Raw genomic sequence first — 19,333 nt, 5'->3', positions numbered from 1 at the left:
GAAGCAATGGCCGAAGGCAACCAGTACAGGGAAGACAATAAAGCGATACCAGCAACAGAGAATAGATGAGGAGTAACGCTTATTCTGGTTTTAGTAGGCTCAGGGGCAAATGCCACTAACCCCAAAGGAAGGATGATGGCCAACATGCCACATCTACATGGCAGACCATAACCACCACGATTATTAGAAGGCACTTGAGCTATGACCACCACAGAAGGTTATCGCATGTCATAACCACAGCAGATACACAGCACATCTAGTAACAGCCAGAAAAAGACGTCAATTTCTCTGCAAGACATGACATGACGGTATGCAGTGTTTATATCGAATCCTTTATATTGAATACCCATACATCGAATCTTTTATGACCCAACACTCCTTCGTCTGTTGTCTCTCTTTGCGGTCCCTTTTCCATGCATGATCGAGGGATGCCTGGGAATGCTGGAACGTGTCCCGGGGGCTTTACGGAGGATCCCAGTGGAAGGGCAGATGGGGCGTTTCCACAGCTTGGCTGAGTTATTGGATGACTGTGGCTCTGGTAGAAGAAGGGGATGTCTCAGCTACAGTGCTCTTCTGCGTGCCTAGCCCTTCCAGCTGGGAACAAAACAAAGACTGTTCTCTTAGGTTCTGTAGAAGTAAACTATTTGAGGGGGGAGGCTGGCCCTTTCATCTTATTGTTCACTTTTGGGTCTGTATAAGGTAATGACGTAATTCTGTAATATACTTAACTGGCGTTGCTCCAGGCAATTGACTAAGTAGTGTCTGTTGTATGTGTGTGCAAACCCTCCCTCTTCTTCGGCTTGTGGCACTTTTCTAGTTTCTCAAACATGGTTCTGCAGTACTCCCAGGAAGGCTGGGGTCTTTAAGGGTAGATGGAAGGGTTGTGGATCAGCAAAGAACCATTGATTGGGACTTCTGAGCCACAGCGTTGACCCAACGCATTAGACAAGTCAAAAACAGCTCTTGAGGACAAGACATGACCAAACACCGTTAGAAGGCACACAATACTGAGGCTCGACCACTAGACGGAGAGACCAGAAAATGACTACTAGAGGGCAGGCCTTGACTTCACCCCACTGGAGGCAGGCCATGCCCCTAGCAGTGTGAAATGGTGATGGTCACCTCCAAATCATTGAACATCACCACCAGAGGGGACACCATGACCATTGATGATGGACTATGACCTAACATCACCAATAGAGGGCAGGCCATGCCTTTGCACCAATGGAGGCAGGCCATGCCTCAGTGGTGTGAAGTGGTGATGGTCACCCCTTAATCATTGAACATCGCCACTAGAAGGAATATCAGGACCCATTGATGGACTATAGGCTTACATCTCCACTAGAGGGCCGGCCATGACTTTGCACCAATGGAGACAGCCCATGCACCTAGTGGAGCGAAGTGGTGATGGTCACCCCTTAATCGGTGAACATCACCACTAGAGGGAACACCAAGACCACTGATGATGGACTATGACCTAACATCGCCACTAGAGGGCAGGCCATGACTTTGCACCAATGGAGTCAGGACATGCCTCGGTGGTGTGAAGTGGTTACGGTCACTCCTTAATCGGTGAACATCACCCCTAGAGGAAACACCATGACCAGTGATGATGGACTATAACCTAACATCTCCACTAGAGGGCAGGTCATGACTTTGCACCACCAGAGGCAGCCCATGCCCCTAGTGGTGTGAAGTGGTGATGGTCACCCCTTAATCACTGCTAGAGAGAACACCTTCAAACATTGGTGATTGACTATGACCTAACATCACCAGCAGAGGGTAGACTATGACCTAAAATGACCACTAGAGGGCAGATCATGGCTCAACACAAGCCCTGGAAAGCAAACCATGGCCTCCCTAAACTCACGACCGAACATTCCATGAAACATCACCCAACCACAGACATCTCCATAGCAGTTGCGCTGCTATATTCCAGCCAATGTCTTGGATACAGCCCTTCCCAAGCTAACCGCCCCACCTCCAGCAGACTCATTTTACCCCAAAGGGTGGTGGCACCCCGGGCAGATTGTTCACACTGCGAGCAACGACATGTAGAGCAAGCGGGTGGCGTAAAAAGCACCAGAATGTACCTTCTCTCCTTTTGGTCCAATCACACCTGGCAAGCCCTGTCGACCCTAAGAAAGAAAAAACACAAAAACACGTCACAAGGCATCTTGTTGAATGCTGTATCTGGAGGTAGTAATCACTGCCCCTACATTGCCGCTTGCATCCACTGTGAATGCATGTCATTGGGGGATTACTTTTTCAATTAGCAAAATGCTGTACACAATTTGATGAAATTGGCAAAAGTCAAAATGCCATAATGTATTCTGGGAGTTGTAGTCTTGGTTTAACTCATTTGAACAAATTGCATTTGGGCGCCCTACATCAATGACTGGTCGCCATGATTCAGGAAAGTAATGGCCCAATGTCATTTGGTCCCCCTCTCCATTTGTCACTTTAGCCCCGACCTGAATTCCACCAAAAATGAGCATTATTGATGCATGTAGAGAAGAGCATGTGTACATTTCCTAACAACCCCCTTGGTCCATACTACACATGTTCTCATTCTTGCCCTTTATGCCGTTCCTGAGTCAGACTGGGACAGGGGCTCACAGACTTGGGGGTACTTTGTGTCACAAACCTGTGCGCCGGGGGGCCCTTCAGGTCCAGGCGGTCCCTGGACGCACAGCGGTAACGTCGTCTGGAGCTCGAGAGACATGTGTTTGATGTCCAGGCCCTCCATCTTGGGGAGAAAAAGAAGAGAGAGAGGCAACATGAATTCATGAGGAATGCTGCAAACTCCCTCCAGAACCAAACTCCCAAAAGCAGCTCAGCCATAGACACCATGCATGGAATTCCAAGACCATCTAGTCGGCCTACTGTGCCTGGCAAGCTTCTGCACTCTCCAGCTCTGTCTTTGCTCTCACAAGATACCTCCTTCAGTAAGGAGAGCAAAGAAGGCGACTGACACCCAGAGGAACATTTTAAAAAAAGTGAACACATCTCCCGATCGTCACTTAGGGAGGTCTAACTAAGATTAGTTGGTTATCTGATGGGATGGTGCCTGCCACCCCCTTCCTCTATAACCCCCTACTCTTCATCTTTCACCGGCGCACCCCCATTTACCACCTCAGCAGTCTCAGAAAAGTTGGCCGGTCTCTAGTTTGTATAGTGAAAAGGTAAATAGCATTATAAAAAAGAGCAGCCACAGGAACCGGTGCATATTTTAAATCAATACTATGAGTTTCTAAATGTTTTCGGATGAGTCTAATTCTCCCGGATTTATTTATTTATTTTCATTTTTATAAAATGCTGCACGCCCATGGACTTCATAGTCCATGGGTAAAATGGATAGAATTGTTTTTTAATCAGTCATGCATCCATAGACAGAAATTGTAAACTGTAAGGGTGGAGTCAGCATATGTTTCGGACACCTTTGGTCTTCATCAGGCCACTTAAGTTCATGAGAGGTCTGTGAAATCTAGGTTTTATGATTTGCAAATGATGGATTATAAGTATTGTCAGCATTATATGTTGCTTGTGTTTCTCCAAATGCGCCAGGCTGTCAGATAGTGAAGATAGTCTATATCTTGTGGTCATTCCTATTAAAAAGCGCATAAAGTAGGAGTTTCAAAATGTACATTCCGCCACTATAGTAGGGAGAAATTTATATTTTATTTTATAATTGCACTCTGGAGAAATTGCTGGAAAAAATCTGCAAAAAACTAGTCGGCAATATTTCGCTAAATCAAAATATGTTGAAAACGAATAAAGAGATTTCCTTTAGTTGCTGACAATAAATCCAGCAACAACAATTTGAGTTGGAACTCCTGTCAGCAAAATAAATGGAATATTCTAGTAACTAGTCTTAGTTCACTGAGAAAACCTGCAGCAAAGGGTTCTCTTCCAGTTTTCTTTCCTGCTAATAATTGAAAACTCATGGAAATGTTTCAAAAATGAATTACTCGAGTTTTCATCTCGGTAACTTGAGAAAATAACTGCAGATAAACCTTTGCTGTAGAATTTGTTAGCAGAATATGTTAAGGTTTTCACTTAGTTGCCAGAGAAATAGTCCAGCAACAATCCCTTAGCTATATTTTTTTTGCAGGAATTATACTGGTTTTGCCAACTTTACTTATCAAAAATATACAGATTACTTTTCAGTTTGCAAAATGTTCACAATTTGATGAAATAGGCAAAAGTCAAATTGCCCTATTGCGCCCATCCTTGACCTACGCCGCTGAACTCACTGTAGTGTGAGGAATGTGAAGGTGTCCTCACCTCTACCATCGCTTTTGGATCCTGACCCTGGGGGTGGATATGCGAGGGTGGATCACCTGGGTGGAGGAGACTTGGGGAGTGGGGAAGAGGTACCCTTGGATGAGATGCAGTATTCCCCATTTCCCTTTCAATGCAAGCCAAAATCCCACCTTCTGGACAACGTCCAATCCGCAGGGTTTTCTCCAGCAGCACAATGGCAGCGTTCATTGCGGGCGCGCGCCATAAGGCCAATCTTTAGACAATCCAACATTTCAGAGCAACATGCACGGGTGGGTGCCCCGCTGACAGTACCTTTGTGCATACATGAGTTCCACAATGTCTCCGTTCTTGAATGGGATTAAGGGATGCCATGAACTAACACTTCCTTTGCAAAGTAAGCACAGGGACATCTCAGGATCAAGGGTCTTTCCCGTGGCATCTCTCCATAGAAGGTACTTGGCTTCTCTCTGACATGGGTAACAACAGCTTAGCCACCTCAATGTCAGAGGAGGGCCACAGAGAGGACCATATCCCTTTCTGTATTGGGGTGTTGCCAATGGAATGAACCATTCCCCACTTTCAGCAAAGCAGCTGTGAGCATCGGCTGCCACTCAAACGTTTGACCCTTTTTTTGTTACGTTTATTTATATTTTCAATAAGATACAATTCAACAATCAATCAGAAATCATGAAAAAGACAAACAACTCCATCACTATAACTAAAGAAAACATGCGTATGAAACCTCTATGCAATCATCAAAAATACCCACCACCCCCCCCCAACTAAAAAGACAGAAAGCAAGAGATGAGACTAGAAGAAATCAGTGAATTTCCCCCAGATCTTATGGAAGAGACCAATCTGTTTTTATTCCTGTAGATAACCATTTCAACCTTTGAATGTTTGTGCATTTCATCAACCCACTCATCCAATAGCGGAGAAACCTTGGACTTCCACCCTCGTAGGATCAGCCGTTTTCCAACAATAGTGCCTCTAAACAAGCATTTTTTCTGTAAAGCATTCAAGGCATTCAGCAACTCATCATCACCCAAAATCATGGTTTTGAAATCAAGGTCAAGATTCTCACCAAGCACAGCGTACATGCCTCGCACAACTCCGTCCAAAAGTCACAAACTCTAACACAGCTCCATAACATATGTTCAAGGGTGCCAACCTGATGAACACATGCCCAACATTCATCCGAATCCAAAAGACCACGCCTCATGAAACATTCCGGGCACCAATATGCTCTATTCAAAATCTTAATCTGTCTCGATCTCTCACCAAGATTAAGAGAGCAAAGCATTACATTCCTGCACATATTATGCCAAACATCCGGGGTTACATTGAAGCCAATCCTCCTACTCCATTCCTCCCAGAAACCGTCATTACTCCTGTAATTTGCAACAATCAATGTGTACAATCTGCTAGCCAATCCCCCTTCCACTTGTTTCGCTTTAGCCAAAATGAGATTTAAGTCAAGGCTATTTGACCAGTCATTTCACCAATAGATTTTTTCAAACGTCTCTAATCAGACTCCGAAAAACGCCCAAAATGTCCCATTTCGCTTTCTCTTCATCAGCAGATAGCCACCTTCCATCCTTCTCCAAATCATCAATCCATTTCACACCACCTAAGAGCCATTCGGGCCAGAACAGCATTCTTCCATGTTCCCTAATCTTTGGGTTTAACCAAACAGACGCTTGCAGTGACTTCAAAGCATTGACTTCCAACAGCTCCAGTAAATCTCTCCATGCATCACGTAAAAATTCAGTGGTAGGTAGCTTCCCACAACCCAAGCGAGATTGATTAGTCAGAAGTGCCTTCAGATTTAACGGGCCAGAAACACTCGCTTCCGCAATAGACCAAACGTCCAACTCATTATCCAGAAATGGGACAAACGACTGAGCTGAAAAAGCCAAGTGATAGGCTCGAAGGTTTGGGACCGCCAGGCCACCACAATCCACAGGTAACTGAAGTTTCCAAAGTCTGAGCCTAGGAGGCTTGCCATCCCAAATAAACTCCTGCATTAATCGCTCAAGTTCCTTCCAATAGTACAAACAAATCCTCAGAGGCAAGATGCTAAGAATGTAGTTCACCTTGGGAGCCGAAGTCATCTTGAGGGCATTAACCTTACCCCACAGGGACACATTCAATAATGACCATCTGTCCAAATCCATTTTGAAGTCTTTACAGACCTCTCTCAAATTCTCATCAACCAGATCACTTACCAACGGTGTCAACCAGATACCCAAGTAGCTCATTCTTGTTTCGCACCACCTGAAACCAATGGACGTGACCAAGGACTTATCACAGTAAGAGGCATGACCTCAGATTTCCTCCAGTTAATTTTGTAGCCTCATGAAAACTGGTCAAAACTGGGTAATGAACTACTCAAATATTGTAATACAAGCAAAAGATTGTCCGCATAGAACGACACTTTCTGCATAACTCCCCAACAACCAACTCCACACAACTCCACACAACTCAGGTTCACACCTGCGTGCAATAGCCAATGGCTTAATTGCAAGAATGAACAAAAGTAGTAAAAGCGGACACCCTTGCCTGGTACCCCGCTCTAGTTGAATGGATACTGATTTCAAACCGTTAGTGTTCACATCCGCTGTTGGCTTTGCATATAATAACTCAATCCATGAGACAAATTAGTTACTTATATTCATTTCGCTCAGAACAGAGCATAAATATTCCCAATTTACTCGGTCAAACGCCTTTTCGGCATCGACAGAGAGAACTGCAATATCACTAATAGAGTTCAACACCTAACCCATAGTATGAATCAATGTGCGGCTATTGCTGGATGTATGGCTGTTCTTTAGGAAATCCGATTGGTTATCATGAATCAATATTGGAAGACATTTTTCAATTCTCAAGCCTAGCACCTTAGACAAGACTTTATTGTCAGTATTAATAAGACTGATAGGGCGGTAGCTAGATGGTAAATTGCCATCCTTCCTTTTTTAAAGAAATACCTAAATCAAAGTATAACTAATACTCTTAGGCAACACACCGTCCTTCCGAGACGAGAAAAAACATATCCTTCAATAACTCAAGAGCCGAGTCTGGTAATATTCTGTAAAATTCAACTGGAATTCAATTTTTGAATCGCAGCCTTCAGATTACCAACCAACAGTCCCACTCCAAGAAGCAAACTATCTGCATCAGAAATCCTTGGGATCTTAAGGTTACGAAAGAAGTCCCTCCCTATACCCGAAATGCCCGATTCATTACGATACAAATTCACGTAGTGTTGCCTAAATATACCATTAATCCGTTTTGGATCAAATCTGACCTTGCCATCGCCATCCAAAATTGAAGTAATTGCTTCATCTGAATTTTTCTTTCTCAATCAATATGCTAGCCATCTATCACACGTCTCACCCCTTTCAAAATAGGTACACTGCGAATAATATAGGCTCCATTCTGCTCTTAACGACAGAATATCATCCATCTCTCTTTTCAGTTTCCGTAGATCTTTTAATTTTTCAATGTCCGTCTGATCAAGTATCAAATCTTGAGAGATATCTCTTATTCTTAGGTCAAGCTCCAATCTAGCTCTCACATCCTTTTTCCGCATAACAAACCCCGCAAACTCCCACCCCTCCTCCCCCATGGAGCACTTAAACGCCTCCCACAAGTTCTGTACACATATTTCATCAGACCAGTTCTCTTACACAAAATGATTTGCCTCAGATACTATTTTGTCAAGTATATCCTCATTGTACAAAATTGAAGTATTAATATTCCATGAAAATGACTTACACACATCAAATTTGTGTTTCAGATACATTGTGATCGGAGCATGATCAGTCAACAAAATATTTCCAATATTACTGGAAAGATAACTCTCAGTCAATGCCCCACTAATGAATAGCACATCTACCCTGGAATAACTTCCGTATGCCCCGGAAAAGAAATTATACTCTCGCACATCAGGGTGTTCCAACCTCCAGTTATCCTTTAGATTGCGTTCTTCCAAGAGGGCCTTTAGAGCACAGTGATGACAATCCAGTGTTCCACCCGTCTATATTTACTCCTATCCATTTGAAGCCAAAAGTCAGCTTGTCTCTGAAGGCACAACATACAGGCAGACACCCTATCACCTCACATCTTTTCTGACAGGAAATATTGCATCATACAGGGGAATTTCCCAAAGAGTTCCATTTCCACAACAGTGCAACTGCCATCTTTCAGTCGGGCTTTACTGGAGTTTTTACTGAGAGTTGTGACATAACTATTGCATTTGGGGGAAGAACTCAGCTTAAAACGTGCAAACAGACTATCATTCAACCTTTGTGTCTGAAGGTTGTTCAAAACTCCATTTTAATGAGGATTGAAATGTCCTCTCAGCTGCAGCTGGGATTTTCTATCCGTCACTTCTCACTACAGCGAACGTTGTCATGAATGTGGCTTCACCGGGGAGTTCCATCATTTCATGCATTCAGTTACTGTAATTTCTTAATGCAAACGGTGCTTACCCGAGATTTCAAGGCAAATGAGGGCAAGTTCATAAATATCTTGCAAGTGGTTTTTAACCCGTCTACTGAAAAGCAACAAAGCTCAATAACCTGCTCTTTAGACAGTGCCCACCCAGGAGCGATGGTTTGACTCACTCTGCTTTTCACACCAGGCTGATTCTGCCCAGGGATGCAATTTCACCAAAATGCCTGGAGTAGCGGAAGTGACATCACTCGACCCTTGGCCTCTGACAGCATCACAGGAAGTGATATCATTTGATCCCACCCCGAAGTGACATCACAGGAAGCGATGGAACACGACCCCTTGACAAAACAGGAAGTGGCATCACACAGAATTGTTTCTAAATACACTACGAAAAATATGGTTACAATATCACTGTAATGTGATATACATTTCATGCAAGAATGGATCACCATATGTATCCTTAATATCAGTGTGTATAGGCCCATTTACCAAATTACTGTGAATGCAATCAGACGCCCAAGGCCAAATGATAATGATGTGTTATTATATAGCACTTATGCTTCAGCGCTTCTTATAGAACAAATATACATACAATATCACCCCACCTGTGTTGGTACTCACTTATCAACCTCAGCAGAATGAAAGGCTGAGTTGATCATGCCAGGAGTCGAACCTGCAACCTGCAGATCACACACACCTTGCGGCAGCAAGCGCTCAATCCACTGAGCTATCTCACCGGCTATAATTATCAGAAAACCAGCCACACCAGAAACAAACAGCCACATGTTGCTGACCACAGCCCTGACCACAGCGCAGGAGCCATAATAAAAAAAAATGATTTGAGTTTTTTTTTTTAGGGGTAGCAAGGGAGATCTCGGGTCGCAGGTGCGACCCCTCAATACTGTCCCTCATTCTGCCCCAGAGGACAGTCTAGCACTTAAATGTCAGGCAATTCTCCACGGAACAGGGGTGCCACCTTTAACCCTACACAGGTGGCTGCCTTGTGGGGCATCACCAGCTCTGGTGCTGGTCTCTAGGCACCAGGCAGGGAGCGAGGGGTCCACATCAGCATTGAAATATCAATTTGCATAGTAGTGTGGTGCCGAAAAACTATATGCAAATGGCTATTGCTTCTCTGTTAAGGCACAGTGATCTAAGCATCGTTATAGACCCTCCGTAGTGGGTCCCTTCCTACAGAACAGACTATGTAAAGCCACGTTTATCCTCAGAAGAGGGGCTCTTTACACGTTTGCCCGACTTTGAAATACTTGAGTATTCACCTTGAGTTATAAATGGTCATCCAGACAAGGACCCCTTTCTTTCTCTGGCAAGCGGAACACAGCTTCACATCATGGATGCAGCCCAAACCAGGCCGAAAGGCATCTCTGGGATTGCTGGTGCTACTCTTGTTCAGAGGAGTACTGCCTAACATTTCAGTACTAGACTGCCTTTGAGGGAGGGGCCAAACATTCCAGTGCTAGACTGCATTTGAAGGAGGGGCCACACATTTCAGTGTTAGGCTGCCTAGAGGGAGGGCCTAACATTCCAGTGCTAGACTGCCTTTGAGGGAGGGGCCTAATATTCCAGTGCTAGACTGCCTTTTGAGGGAGTGGCCTAACATTTCAGTGCTAGACTGCCTTTGAGGGAGGGGCCTAATATTCCAGTGCTAGACTGCCTTTTGAGGGAGTGGCCTAACATTTCAGTGCTAGGCTGACTTTGAGGGAGTGGCCTAACATTCCAGTGCTAGACTGCCTTTGAAGGAGGGGCCTAACATTTCAGTGTTAGGCTGCCTAGAGGGAGGGGCCTAACATTCCAGTGCTAGACTGCCTTTGAGGGAGGGGCCTAACATTTCAGTGCTAGACTGCCTTTGAGGGAGGGGCCTAACATTCCAGTGCTAGACTGCCTTTGAGGGAGGGCCTAACATTCCGGTGCTAGACTGCCTTTGTGGAAGGGGCCTAACATTCCAGTGCTAGACTGCCTTTGAGGGGGGGCCAGACCGTTATGGCAATGGCTATTTCTTCTCTGGTAAGGCACAGTGATCTAAGCATGGTTATAGACCCCCCTGAGTAGGCACCTTCCCACTGAACAGGCGGTTATAGCCGTGTTAGTCCGCAGTAGAGAAACCCCCACATTTCAAAAATATATCTGCTCTGTGCAACAGCTGCACTACCAATCACTTGCCAGTATTTTGAGATATGGGTAATGTACACCCCCTGAGTGGAGGTCTTTGTACATTTCCGAACTTGCAGCATCAAATTGACACAAGCTGAACTTAACATCAGGCCAAATCAGGGCAAACCATTATAAGAAATCCTCGGCCGTGACACCATTTTAACAAAACTACAGAAAACAAGCATTGGCAATGCCAACAGTTTGGGCTTTTGTGTGGGCATGGAAAAGGTACTTGCCGGACACTGCCGTAGTGGTATTAACTGGCCATTGATAACAGCAGGTACAAAATGGTGTGAGTACCGGGGCATCTAATAGCAGTGCCTGGCAAATGCCTAATACTTATACACATGCCAAAACTGTTGGCTTTGCCAATGCTTGCTTTTAACAGGACTTCAGTGAAGGGCACCCATAGTGCTTAGAAATCGAAGGGCTGAAGGCAGACCTGGTTTTTGACATTTCTATTACACCAATAGCAGGTTTACAGCTCTAATGAAGTCATTAACTCTCAGAAGGCTGCTTGGAGAAAACACTGGCAGCTACTTCGAGTGCAAAGTTTGGTGGTAAGGCTTGATTAAAGCGAGCTCAAAGAGTATCCATGAGGAGGGGTTTTGGGAGGAGAGGGGCAGGAACTGGGCGGGAGTGGCAATAGGGATTAGCATGGCCATGGGCAGTCAATGGGTGGGCAAATAGCTAAACAGCACTTTCCTGCTGTGCGTCTTTTTTCGCATGCCATTTCTCCCTAGCTGTACTCTAATCCAATAGTTTTCGCTTAAAGGTGTCGCAAGCGCCACCCGCTAGCTCAAACCTAACTTGGGCTGGCTGGAGGAGGGAAAGAGTGGCTGATCCAGAACATGAGAGCACATTTTTGCACTCAGTAAACCCCTCATCGGGACATCACTGAACCCTGAAAGCCGTAGCCAGGACTGCACTACCCTCAGTAAGCCCCTCGCCAACCTCAGTACATCCACCAGGGTGGCCCTGAACTCTGCAAGCCCCTTGCCAGGACAGCTCTACCCTCAGAAAGCCCCTCATCAGGATTGCTCTGAACTCTGCAAGCCCCTTGCCAGGACTGCTCTACCCTCAGAAAGCCCCTCATCAGGATTGCCCTGAACTCTGCAAGCCCCTTGCCAGGACTGCTCTACCCTCAGAAAGCCCCTCATCAGGATTGCCCTGAACTCTGCAAGCCCCTTGCCAGGACTGCTCTACCCTCAGAAAGCCCCTCATCAGGATTGCCCTGAACTCTGCAAGCCCCTTGCCAGGACTGCTCTACCCTCAGAAAGCCCCTCATCAGGATTGCCCTGAACTCTGCAAGCCCCTTGCCAGGACTGCTCTACCATCAGAAAGCCCCTCATCAGGATTGCTCTGAACTCTGCAAGCCCCTTGCCAGGACTGCTCTACCCTCAGAAAGCCCCTCATCAGGATTGCTCTGAACTCTGCAAGCCCCTTGCCAGGACTCTACCATCAATACGCCCCTCACCAGGATCGTACTGAACCCTGCAAGCCCCTCACCAAGACTACACTAAGTCCGTCACCAAAACTGCCCTTAACTCTGCTATCCTCTCAGCAGGACTGCACTGAATTCAGTAAGCCCCTGGCGTCCACACTTTAAATAAGCTCTTAAAGCCTGGCCTGCGCTCCATGCAATTACCAGGACTACACCCGAACTGCACTGCACTCATTATGACCCTCACACGGCCTGCACTGCACTAAGTAGGCATCTTCCCCCAGGCTGCACTGCACATGACTCAATAAGACCCTCACAAGTGCTGCACCCAGCTGCATTCATTAACCTTCACAGCACTAATAAACCCTCAGCAGGGAGACTCAGTGGGCTCGCTAAGCCCTTTGCTGGGTCTGCACTCCCCCAAACATGCCTGCACTGCACTTAGTAACTAAGGTGTTAGAGTGCAGTCTGTAAGGTTCTCTGACCGGTTGTATACTAATTGACCTTTTCACAATTGACCTCGGGAGAATTGACCTCGGGAGAATTGACCTAATTTAAAAGGTCAATTAGGACATATATGCAGGGGGAACCCCCCGCATCCCTCCACCCAATCCAAAAAAACACAACCCTCCACTCAATCCCCTTATATTATTTATAATCCAAAACCAACCCAATACATATATAAAATAACTAAAGTAATAGAAAGGTCAATTGTGCAGAAGGTCAATTAGGAGCATTATAATTAGGTCAATTGTGCAAAAGGTCAATTGTAAAAGGTCAATTTGGGTAATACCCTCTGACCGGGAATCACCATCCGTATTTCACTGTGTGATTCTGCTTTTTTTTTTTAATGGGAGTCCAGACCCCATAGCCATGTCTTTATCCCCCTCCCCACTCCTCTTGCATCCCCCCGATCCTCCCTTCCTATTGTAGCCTATACCGGCATTGCTTTTACCGCATTTTACCGCAGGGAAATGTCTCATGCCAGAAGCTGTGAAAGGGCTGCAAGGAAACAGGGGATACGCTGGTAACCCCTCCAAGGGAACATAGATACCAACCTGCCACATCCCACGTGTGAGGGGCTTGTCAAGCTTGTCCTTTTCTTTGCGGGAATGCTATCCCTGGATTTATAATGGCAAATTGCAGACTACAAGTCCCAGAATGCAAAGAAAAATCAGAACTACAAAACCACAGCCCTAAAAGAATGGGGGACGTTGATACGTATAAAGGGCTGTGCTACATTCAGGAAGCCCCTCTCCACAGGGCTCTGGTACTCTAAGCTCCGGGGGAAGGGATGGAGGGGTGTGAGACTATGGGCCTCATTCCGAGTAGGGTGGTAAGGGTTAACGGTCACCGGTAACGAGACCGGTGCCGTTAAACCCTTACCGCCCTACCACGGGTTCCCTTTGCGGGTCCTTTCTTAACGCCTGCTTTTAGCAGGCGTTAAGGACGGGACCCGCAAAGAGACTCCGGGGTCAATAACGGTACCTTGATTTACGGTACCTTTATTGCCGCCTTCCCATTGAGCCCTATGGGGGCTCAAATGGGAATGGGGAATGGCCCTGGTGAATGGGGAATTACCGGTCCGTCCGACCTCGGAATGGACCGGTAATTACTGCATTCACCAGGCCGGAGTTCGGACGAGTTTGGAGGCAGCCATGCCGCAAATAGCGGTGTGGTTACCTCCGAACTCGGAATGAGGCCCTATGTACTTATCTGACTTGCTGTATCATGACAGCCCCAATCCAATAGAGCTGGCACCCACTGCTAGAACGGTGAGAACACGTGGTTGAGATTGCCAGCATTAATGCCCTCGAAGGTTGCTTTTGGGTCATTGGATCGCGCAAACACAGCATCTTTTTCACAGGAGTGAGCAGTGGTTCAGATTTTAAGGAGAAGCTCTCAGCACTTTCTGCATAATACTCCATTAGGCCCTAATGGAACGTAGCTGATCTGTGGTCAGGTGCGTCCCGGACGGAATGCGTGCTGATTGCTTCGATTAAAGCAATTTTCGGTGCAACACCTTCTGATGGTAGTTCGCAGCCAAGCTATTCAACATGGTCCGACTGAAATGGCTTGGATTCGTTCATGCACCTGGTTGAGGGTGGTGTACACTCTACAGAGTCGCCTTAAAGAAAGATATCATTTTAATAGGAGATGCCTGCCAGCATTCCACCCACCTGGTGGCCATCGTCACGACAGGCGGACGTCTAAAGACACCATTTACATCAGAACTACCATTTAACATGGTGCAAAATGCCTCTGCTTTCAGTTGCCTGCTTTGATACTACAAAGTTGGACCACAGTCATGTCATATTCCTTTCCGGGTTTTGGGTTAATTCAGCAGATGCATTCTGGTAGATGTATGCTGTCCAAGAGGCCATGGGCCAGAGGAAAATAGTTAATAACATGCACTTGCAGCAGGATGCCTAGAACTGGAGAGGCCTTGATAACAGTCGAGAGTAGCTTGAATGCACATGGCTACCTCAGGCTGCAATCTACTACACCCTGCGTGGTGTGGACTGGAAGAGCGCTCACAGGCTCACTCTCCCCAGTAGCAGTGGCCTGCCAACTGTCTTTGCTGGGAGTTCCTGCTTTGTGCTTCTGTGGCCAGTTTATCAAGACCACATTTTTAGTTTGACCTATCGGGTGTTGCTTATAAGCCAAATCTATTGCATTGGAGTACAGATAGGGCGAATGGTTTATGAGGAGGGACACACAGCATGTGGGGCTGTATGGTATGGGCCCACCAATCGACTGCCAATAGCCATGCTAAGCCATATGGCCATTCACACCCAGTTCCTACCCCTCCCCACCCACAACACCTCCTCATGGGATCTCATTGAGCTTTCTTTAATTAAGCCTTGCCATCAAACTGTGTACTCAAAGTACCTGCCCGCGTATTTTCAAAGCAGTCTTCTGAGAGATAATGACTTGTTTTGAGTTGTAAAATCGCTAGTGGTGTAATAGAAATGTCTTACCAGGTCTGCTTTCAGCCTCTGGGTTTATAAGCACTCTGCATGTCCTTCACTGAAGTCCTATTAAAACAAACATTGGCAAAGCCAATAGTTTTGACTTGTGTATATGTATTAGGCATTTGCCAGTCACTGCTATTAGATGCCCAGGTGCTCACACTACGTTGCACCTGCTACCATCAATGGCCAGTTAATACCACTGTGGCTGTCCCCACCAATTGCCTTTCCCATGCCTACACAGAAGCCCAAACTGTTGGCATTGCCAATGCCTGTTTCCTTTTGAATTATGCTTGTTGTGGCTGCTCTGTGCAGCATCCTCTCCTCCTGTGTGGCTGTTTTGTGCAGTGTCCAGTCCTCCAGCATCAGCTGCTTTGTGTTGGCTAAAACCTCTGTGGGTAATTGGACGGCCTGCCTGTCTTCCTCTCAACGCCATGTTGTCTGTGAGCTACCCACCTCACGATCCCCGTCCTGTATTGCTAAAAACACCATGTTTGTGTGTTTTACTCCTCACAGACCCCTTTCTGTTTTGCTACCAACACCCTATTAGTCTGTGAACTCCCCCCGCACACCCCTTCCTGCATTGCTACAAACACCCTCTTTTGTCTATAAGCTTTCCCTCCGCAGACCCCTTCTTATCTTGCTCCTTACACCCTGTTTTTAGCATGTTTCCCTCTTCACAGGGTTTTTCTGTTCTGTAAGTTCTGTTCCTTTCTGCGTCTCCCTGCATTTCCAGTTTCTTGCTTTACTGTCTGCCTTTTCGTGGGCCATGCTGCTTATTGTTTCGAGTATTCGCTGAGTTGGCAGCAACCTCCTATCTCATTAGTGGCTAGTGCGTTGAGAGTCCTGATATTCCTGGAACGCTAGGATTCCGAGTTCCTGTGCCTGCTTCCTTGCTAGTCCCCGGTATCTGTCTGGGTTCTTGGCATGTTATTCTTCTCTCTAGTGGCATTCCTACGTGCCTATAAGTTGGTACTTGTTAAGCGCCACCTTTAGCCTCCGTTTCATTGTTTTCTCTGTCTGTCCTGAACCTCTGTCATTTCCACCTTCATTGCAAACTGCTCCACTGTTTCATTGCAAACTGCTCCACTGTTTCATTACAAACTGCTCCACTGTTGTGCCTCAGCTCCGAATTCATATACAGTGGGACCTCTGTGCTGGTCTCTGTTAAGATCAGCTAAGGAAAGGACTTCTAGTCCATGGACATCTTCCCTGTGTCAGTATATGGTGTCCCTTAGACTGAGTACAGTGGACTTTTCATCATCATCTGCCACCCATGGCGCAGCTGTATGTTTGCTGATAAGAGCTATCTGCTGGTATCGATCGCAAGGGCTTTCCCCTAATATCTAAGAAGAGCCCTTATCATGTTCCAGTACACCTGTTACCCCAATAAAACCTTGTTGCCCGGCACGTTTGCTTGCCTTTTCTCATTCTATGTGTCTCCTTTGCTTACAGCCAGCTTCCCGTGACTACCCATCTTAACATCGGCCTGCCTGATATGAACCCTACTTCTGCTATATGCTAAGTGTCACCTTCTGAATCTTTCCTGTGTACCCCTAACAAAGACATTCTGAACCTCCGCTACCCGGCGTGTAATCAGGCGTTGGAAAACAAGAGACCAAAGGGGATCCTGCTGTGCAAATCTCATCAAGGATTTAGAGTCAGGGTGGATATTATTTGGTGATATGTATTTCTAGAATCAAGCTTAGTGAAATATTGTGAAGCAGCAGGACCAATTTGATTATATTGGGAATATGAAAACTGTCAGTCGTCACCTCACTCTTAAGGATGCAGTGGTCAACGCATAGACGAAGCCCCGTACCATCAGACTTGCTAATGAGATCGATAGGATGGAGCCACCATGTAGCTTACATGGCTCCCGCGATGTGGTCATGCAGTAGAGTTTTCCTTAAGTTTGTGAAATCCTTGCAGGCTGTCCAGAGGATTCGGCATAGCTCATGGGAGTGACTCACAGACAACGCACTGTTTTGTGCACCAAGATCATTAGGTGCCTGGTTGATCACAAACACTAAAAGGTATTTTTGTAATGTGTCTGTTCAAGAGAAGGCTATGACTCAGAAGGTGTTCATAAGCAAAGGAATCCAGTGTCATCCTCATCAAGCAGTGTTCATCCCAGTGTATGGTCGAAGGCTTTTTTCTTCGACTGGTATACTTTGCCCCTTGTTTCTCTGCATTTGAAAAGAATCTTGAACTTCTCGAGGCCTATCAGGTGAACATTGCGTACCTCTTAAGCAGCTGGAGATACGTCGGGCAGGAGCAATCACTTGCGTTCCCGAGGGAGAACGTCATGATATACCTGTTCTGGTAGGATGGTGCAGTCGGATCTGGGGTCAGCCAATCATTTTTTGCTCTCTGGCCATCTACTGAAATAACGCAGGATGGATTCCCGTGATGTTGTCAGTGGTGTTGGTTACATTGAGGGCCAGTTCATTGATCGCATTCTTGCAGGCAGAACCATCACAGCCACTGGCCACTGCTGCAACTGTTCTGTGCATTTGGCATTGCACAAAATTGGAAGGGGCGTTGCTAGATCTGGAAAAGATCTGGGGCTAGGCTAATGTCGGGACTGTCAGGACTCGGGGCTAGCTCGCCTTTTGGTTGTAGACACTGACATCCTATCCAGGGCTTCAGCCAAAAGACCCGAGGCTATGGCCCCCTCACCCCCCCCGGCATCGTCTCTGAGGTAACCTATGTTTTCGCAAGTTGAACACCTAGCACGGTGCTGCAGACATGTTTGTGATATGCGGCTCACTCCCGGAACCCAGATGTTTTTCACCCCTATTTAGCCTTTTTCTGTCAATTAATGACATTTGCAGCATCGATTCCTTTCCACTGTACTTTATGAATACTGATGTGCTTTTTTACTGAGCATAATACCGCTTCTTTACGGATTTGTTTGTTAGTCCTTTTCTTGAAGAGTAGTGAGTGTCCAATGGTTTTGGACACCATGAGGGCCTCTTCTGAAGACAGGTCTTTGGTTCCTCCAGAGCCTTTCATGAACTTTGGGTTTGGGGCACAGTAAGATTACTTGATCTCTGAGGTAATTAGTCGACCATCGCTCCAAAACTGCATAGTTGCCAAGATGATCCATTCCAATCTCCAGGTGCTTTTCTTTGTCTTTGCATTTTTTAACTCGTAGTTTAGTTTTTCTATCATAAAACTCAGTCTACAAGTCCCAGAATGCAAATCAATATCCAGGACTGGATAAGCACCTGCAGATTGGAATGGATCATGTTGGCAACATTGGAATACCGCACACAAGGGATAATTTTCGAGTTCCCCGTAAATTACACAGTGAGGACGCGTTATGTTTGCACCTTGATATACACGGGTCCCATGTAATTCTCAACTTCTGCACAGCGGACTGCAAAAGTGCAGTCTAAAAAGGCAGCCCACATGCTTGTACACCACCCTTTTGCACTCTGGCATGCAAAATGAGTGAACACAGCGGATTCTTTGTAAACCTGGTAGAATGCCAATCCATTTGCCAGGGTAGCCGGCGGTGCTAATGCAAAGAGTTTCCGCCCTTCCGTGCCGGGTGTGTTTATGAGGAGTGCCTGTGTGGGGCGAATTCCAGGCCGTCAACAGCTTCTAAGTAGGTGTGGAAGGACGACTCCCATTGGTGCCAAGGGACAGGTGGCGTGCCTGTGCTTCGAGGAAAAGGTTTGATGGATTTACCCCTTGGGTGCTGGGTGCCGTTCATTCCCGCTGCAGGGAATATACACTGGAGCGCTCACTTTTAACACTTAAGCATGGAGGCTTTATTGGTTGAAAACGCAGCATTGCGCTGAGCAAATGAACTTCCTTTCCCAGCAGCACTCGCCGGAGACGCTTCTCTCTCCGCTGACCCCAGTCTTCTTTCTTCTCAATATCTGTTATGCTACACGCGCATGCGTGCATCACCGTGCGCGCGACAGGCAGCGTCATTCCAGCGCACAGTGCTAAGCAGGCAGGTTACAATTTCTGAAACATGTATGTTCCAAAGTGCACGGCCTACAAA

The 19,333-nt window shown here is 46.3% G+C and overlaps 1 protein-coding gene across 2 annotated transcripts in view; it reads right to left on the bottom strand.

The window, feature by feature from the left end:
- Positions 1 to 19,333, bottom strand: part of COLQ (collagen like tail subunit of asymmetric acetylcholinesterase) — a 320,011-nt gene that overhangs the window by 127,639 nt on the left and 173,039 nt on the right. For both annotated transcript variants that reach the window (XM_069648914.1, XM_069648915.1), the window contains exons 3-4: positions 2,648 to 2,749; positions 2,094 to 2,138 (exon numbers count right to left, since the gene is read on the bottom strand). In XM_069648914.1, coding sequence (XP_069505015.1) covers positions 2,094 to 2,138; positions 2,648 to 2,749 — 147 coding nt within the window. The remainder of the gene's footprint in view (positions 1 to 2,093; positions 2,139 to 2,647; positions 2,750 to 19,333) is intronic.

This window comes from Ambystoma mexicanum, chromosome 2q (genome assembly GCF_040938575.1).
Source record: "Ambystoma mexicanum isolate Mex_15411 chromosome 2q, UKY_AmexF1_1, whole genome shotgun sequence".
Taxonomy (NCBI): Eukaryota; Metazoa; Chordata; class Amphibia; order Caudata; family Ambystomatidae; genus Ambystoma; species Ambystoma mexicanum.
The sequence above is the reverse complement of the archived record's forward strand: the minus strand, read 5'-3'. Positions and strand labels throughout refer to the sequence as shown.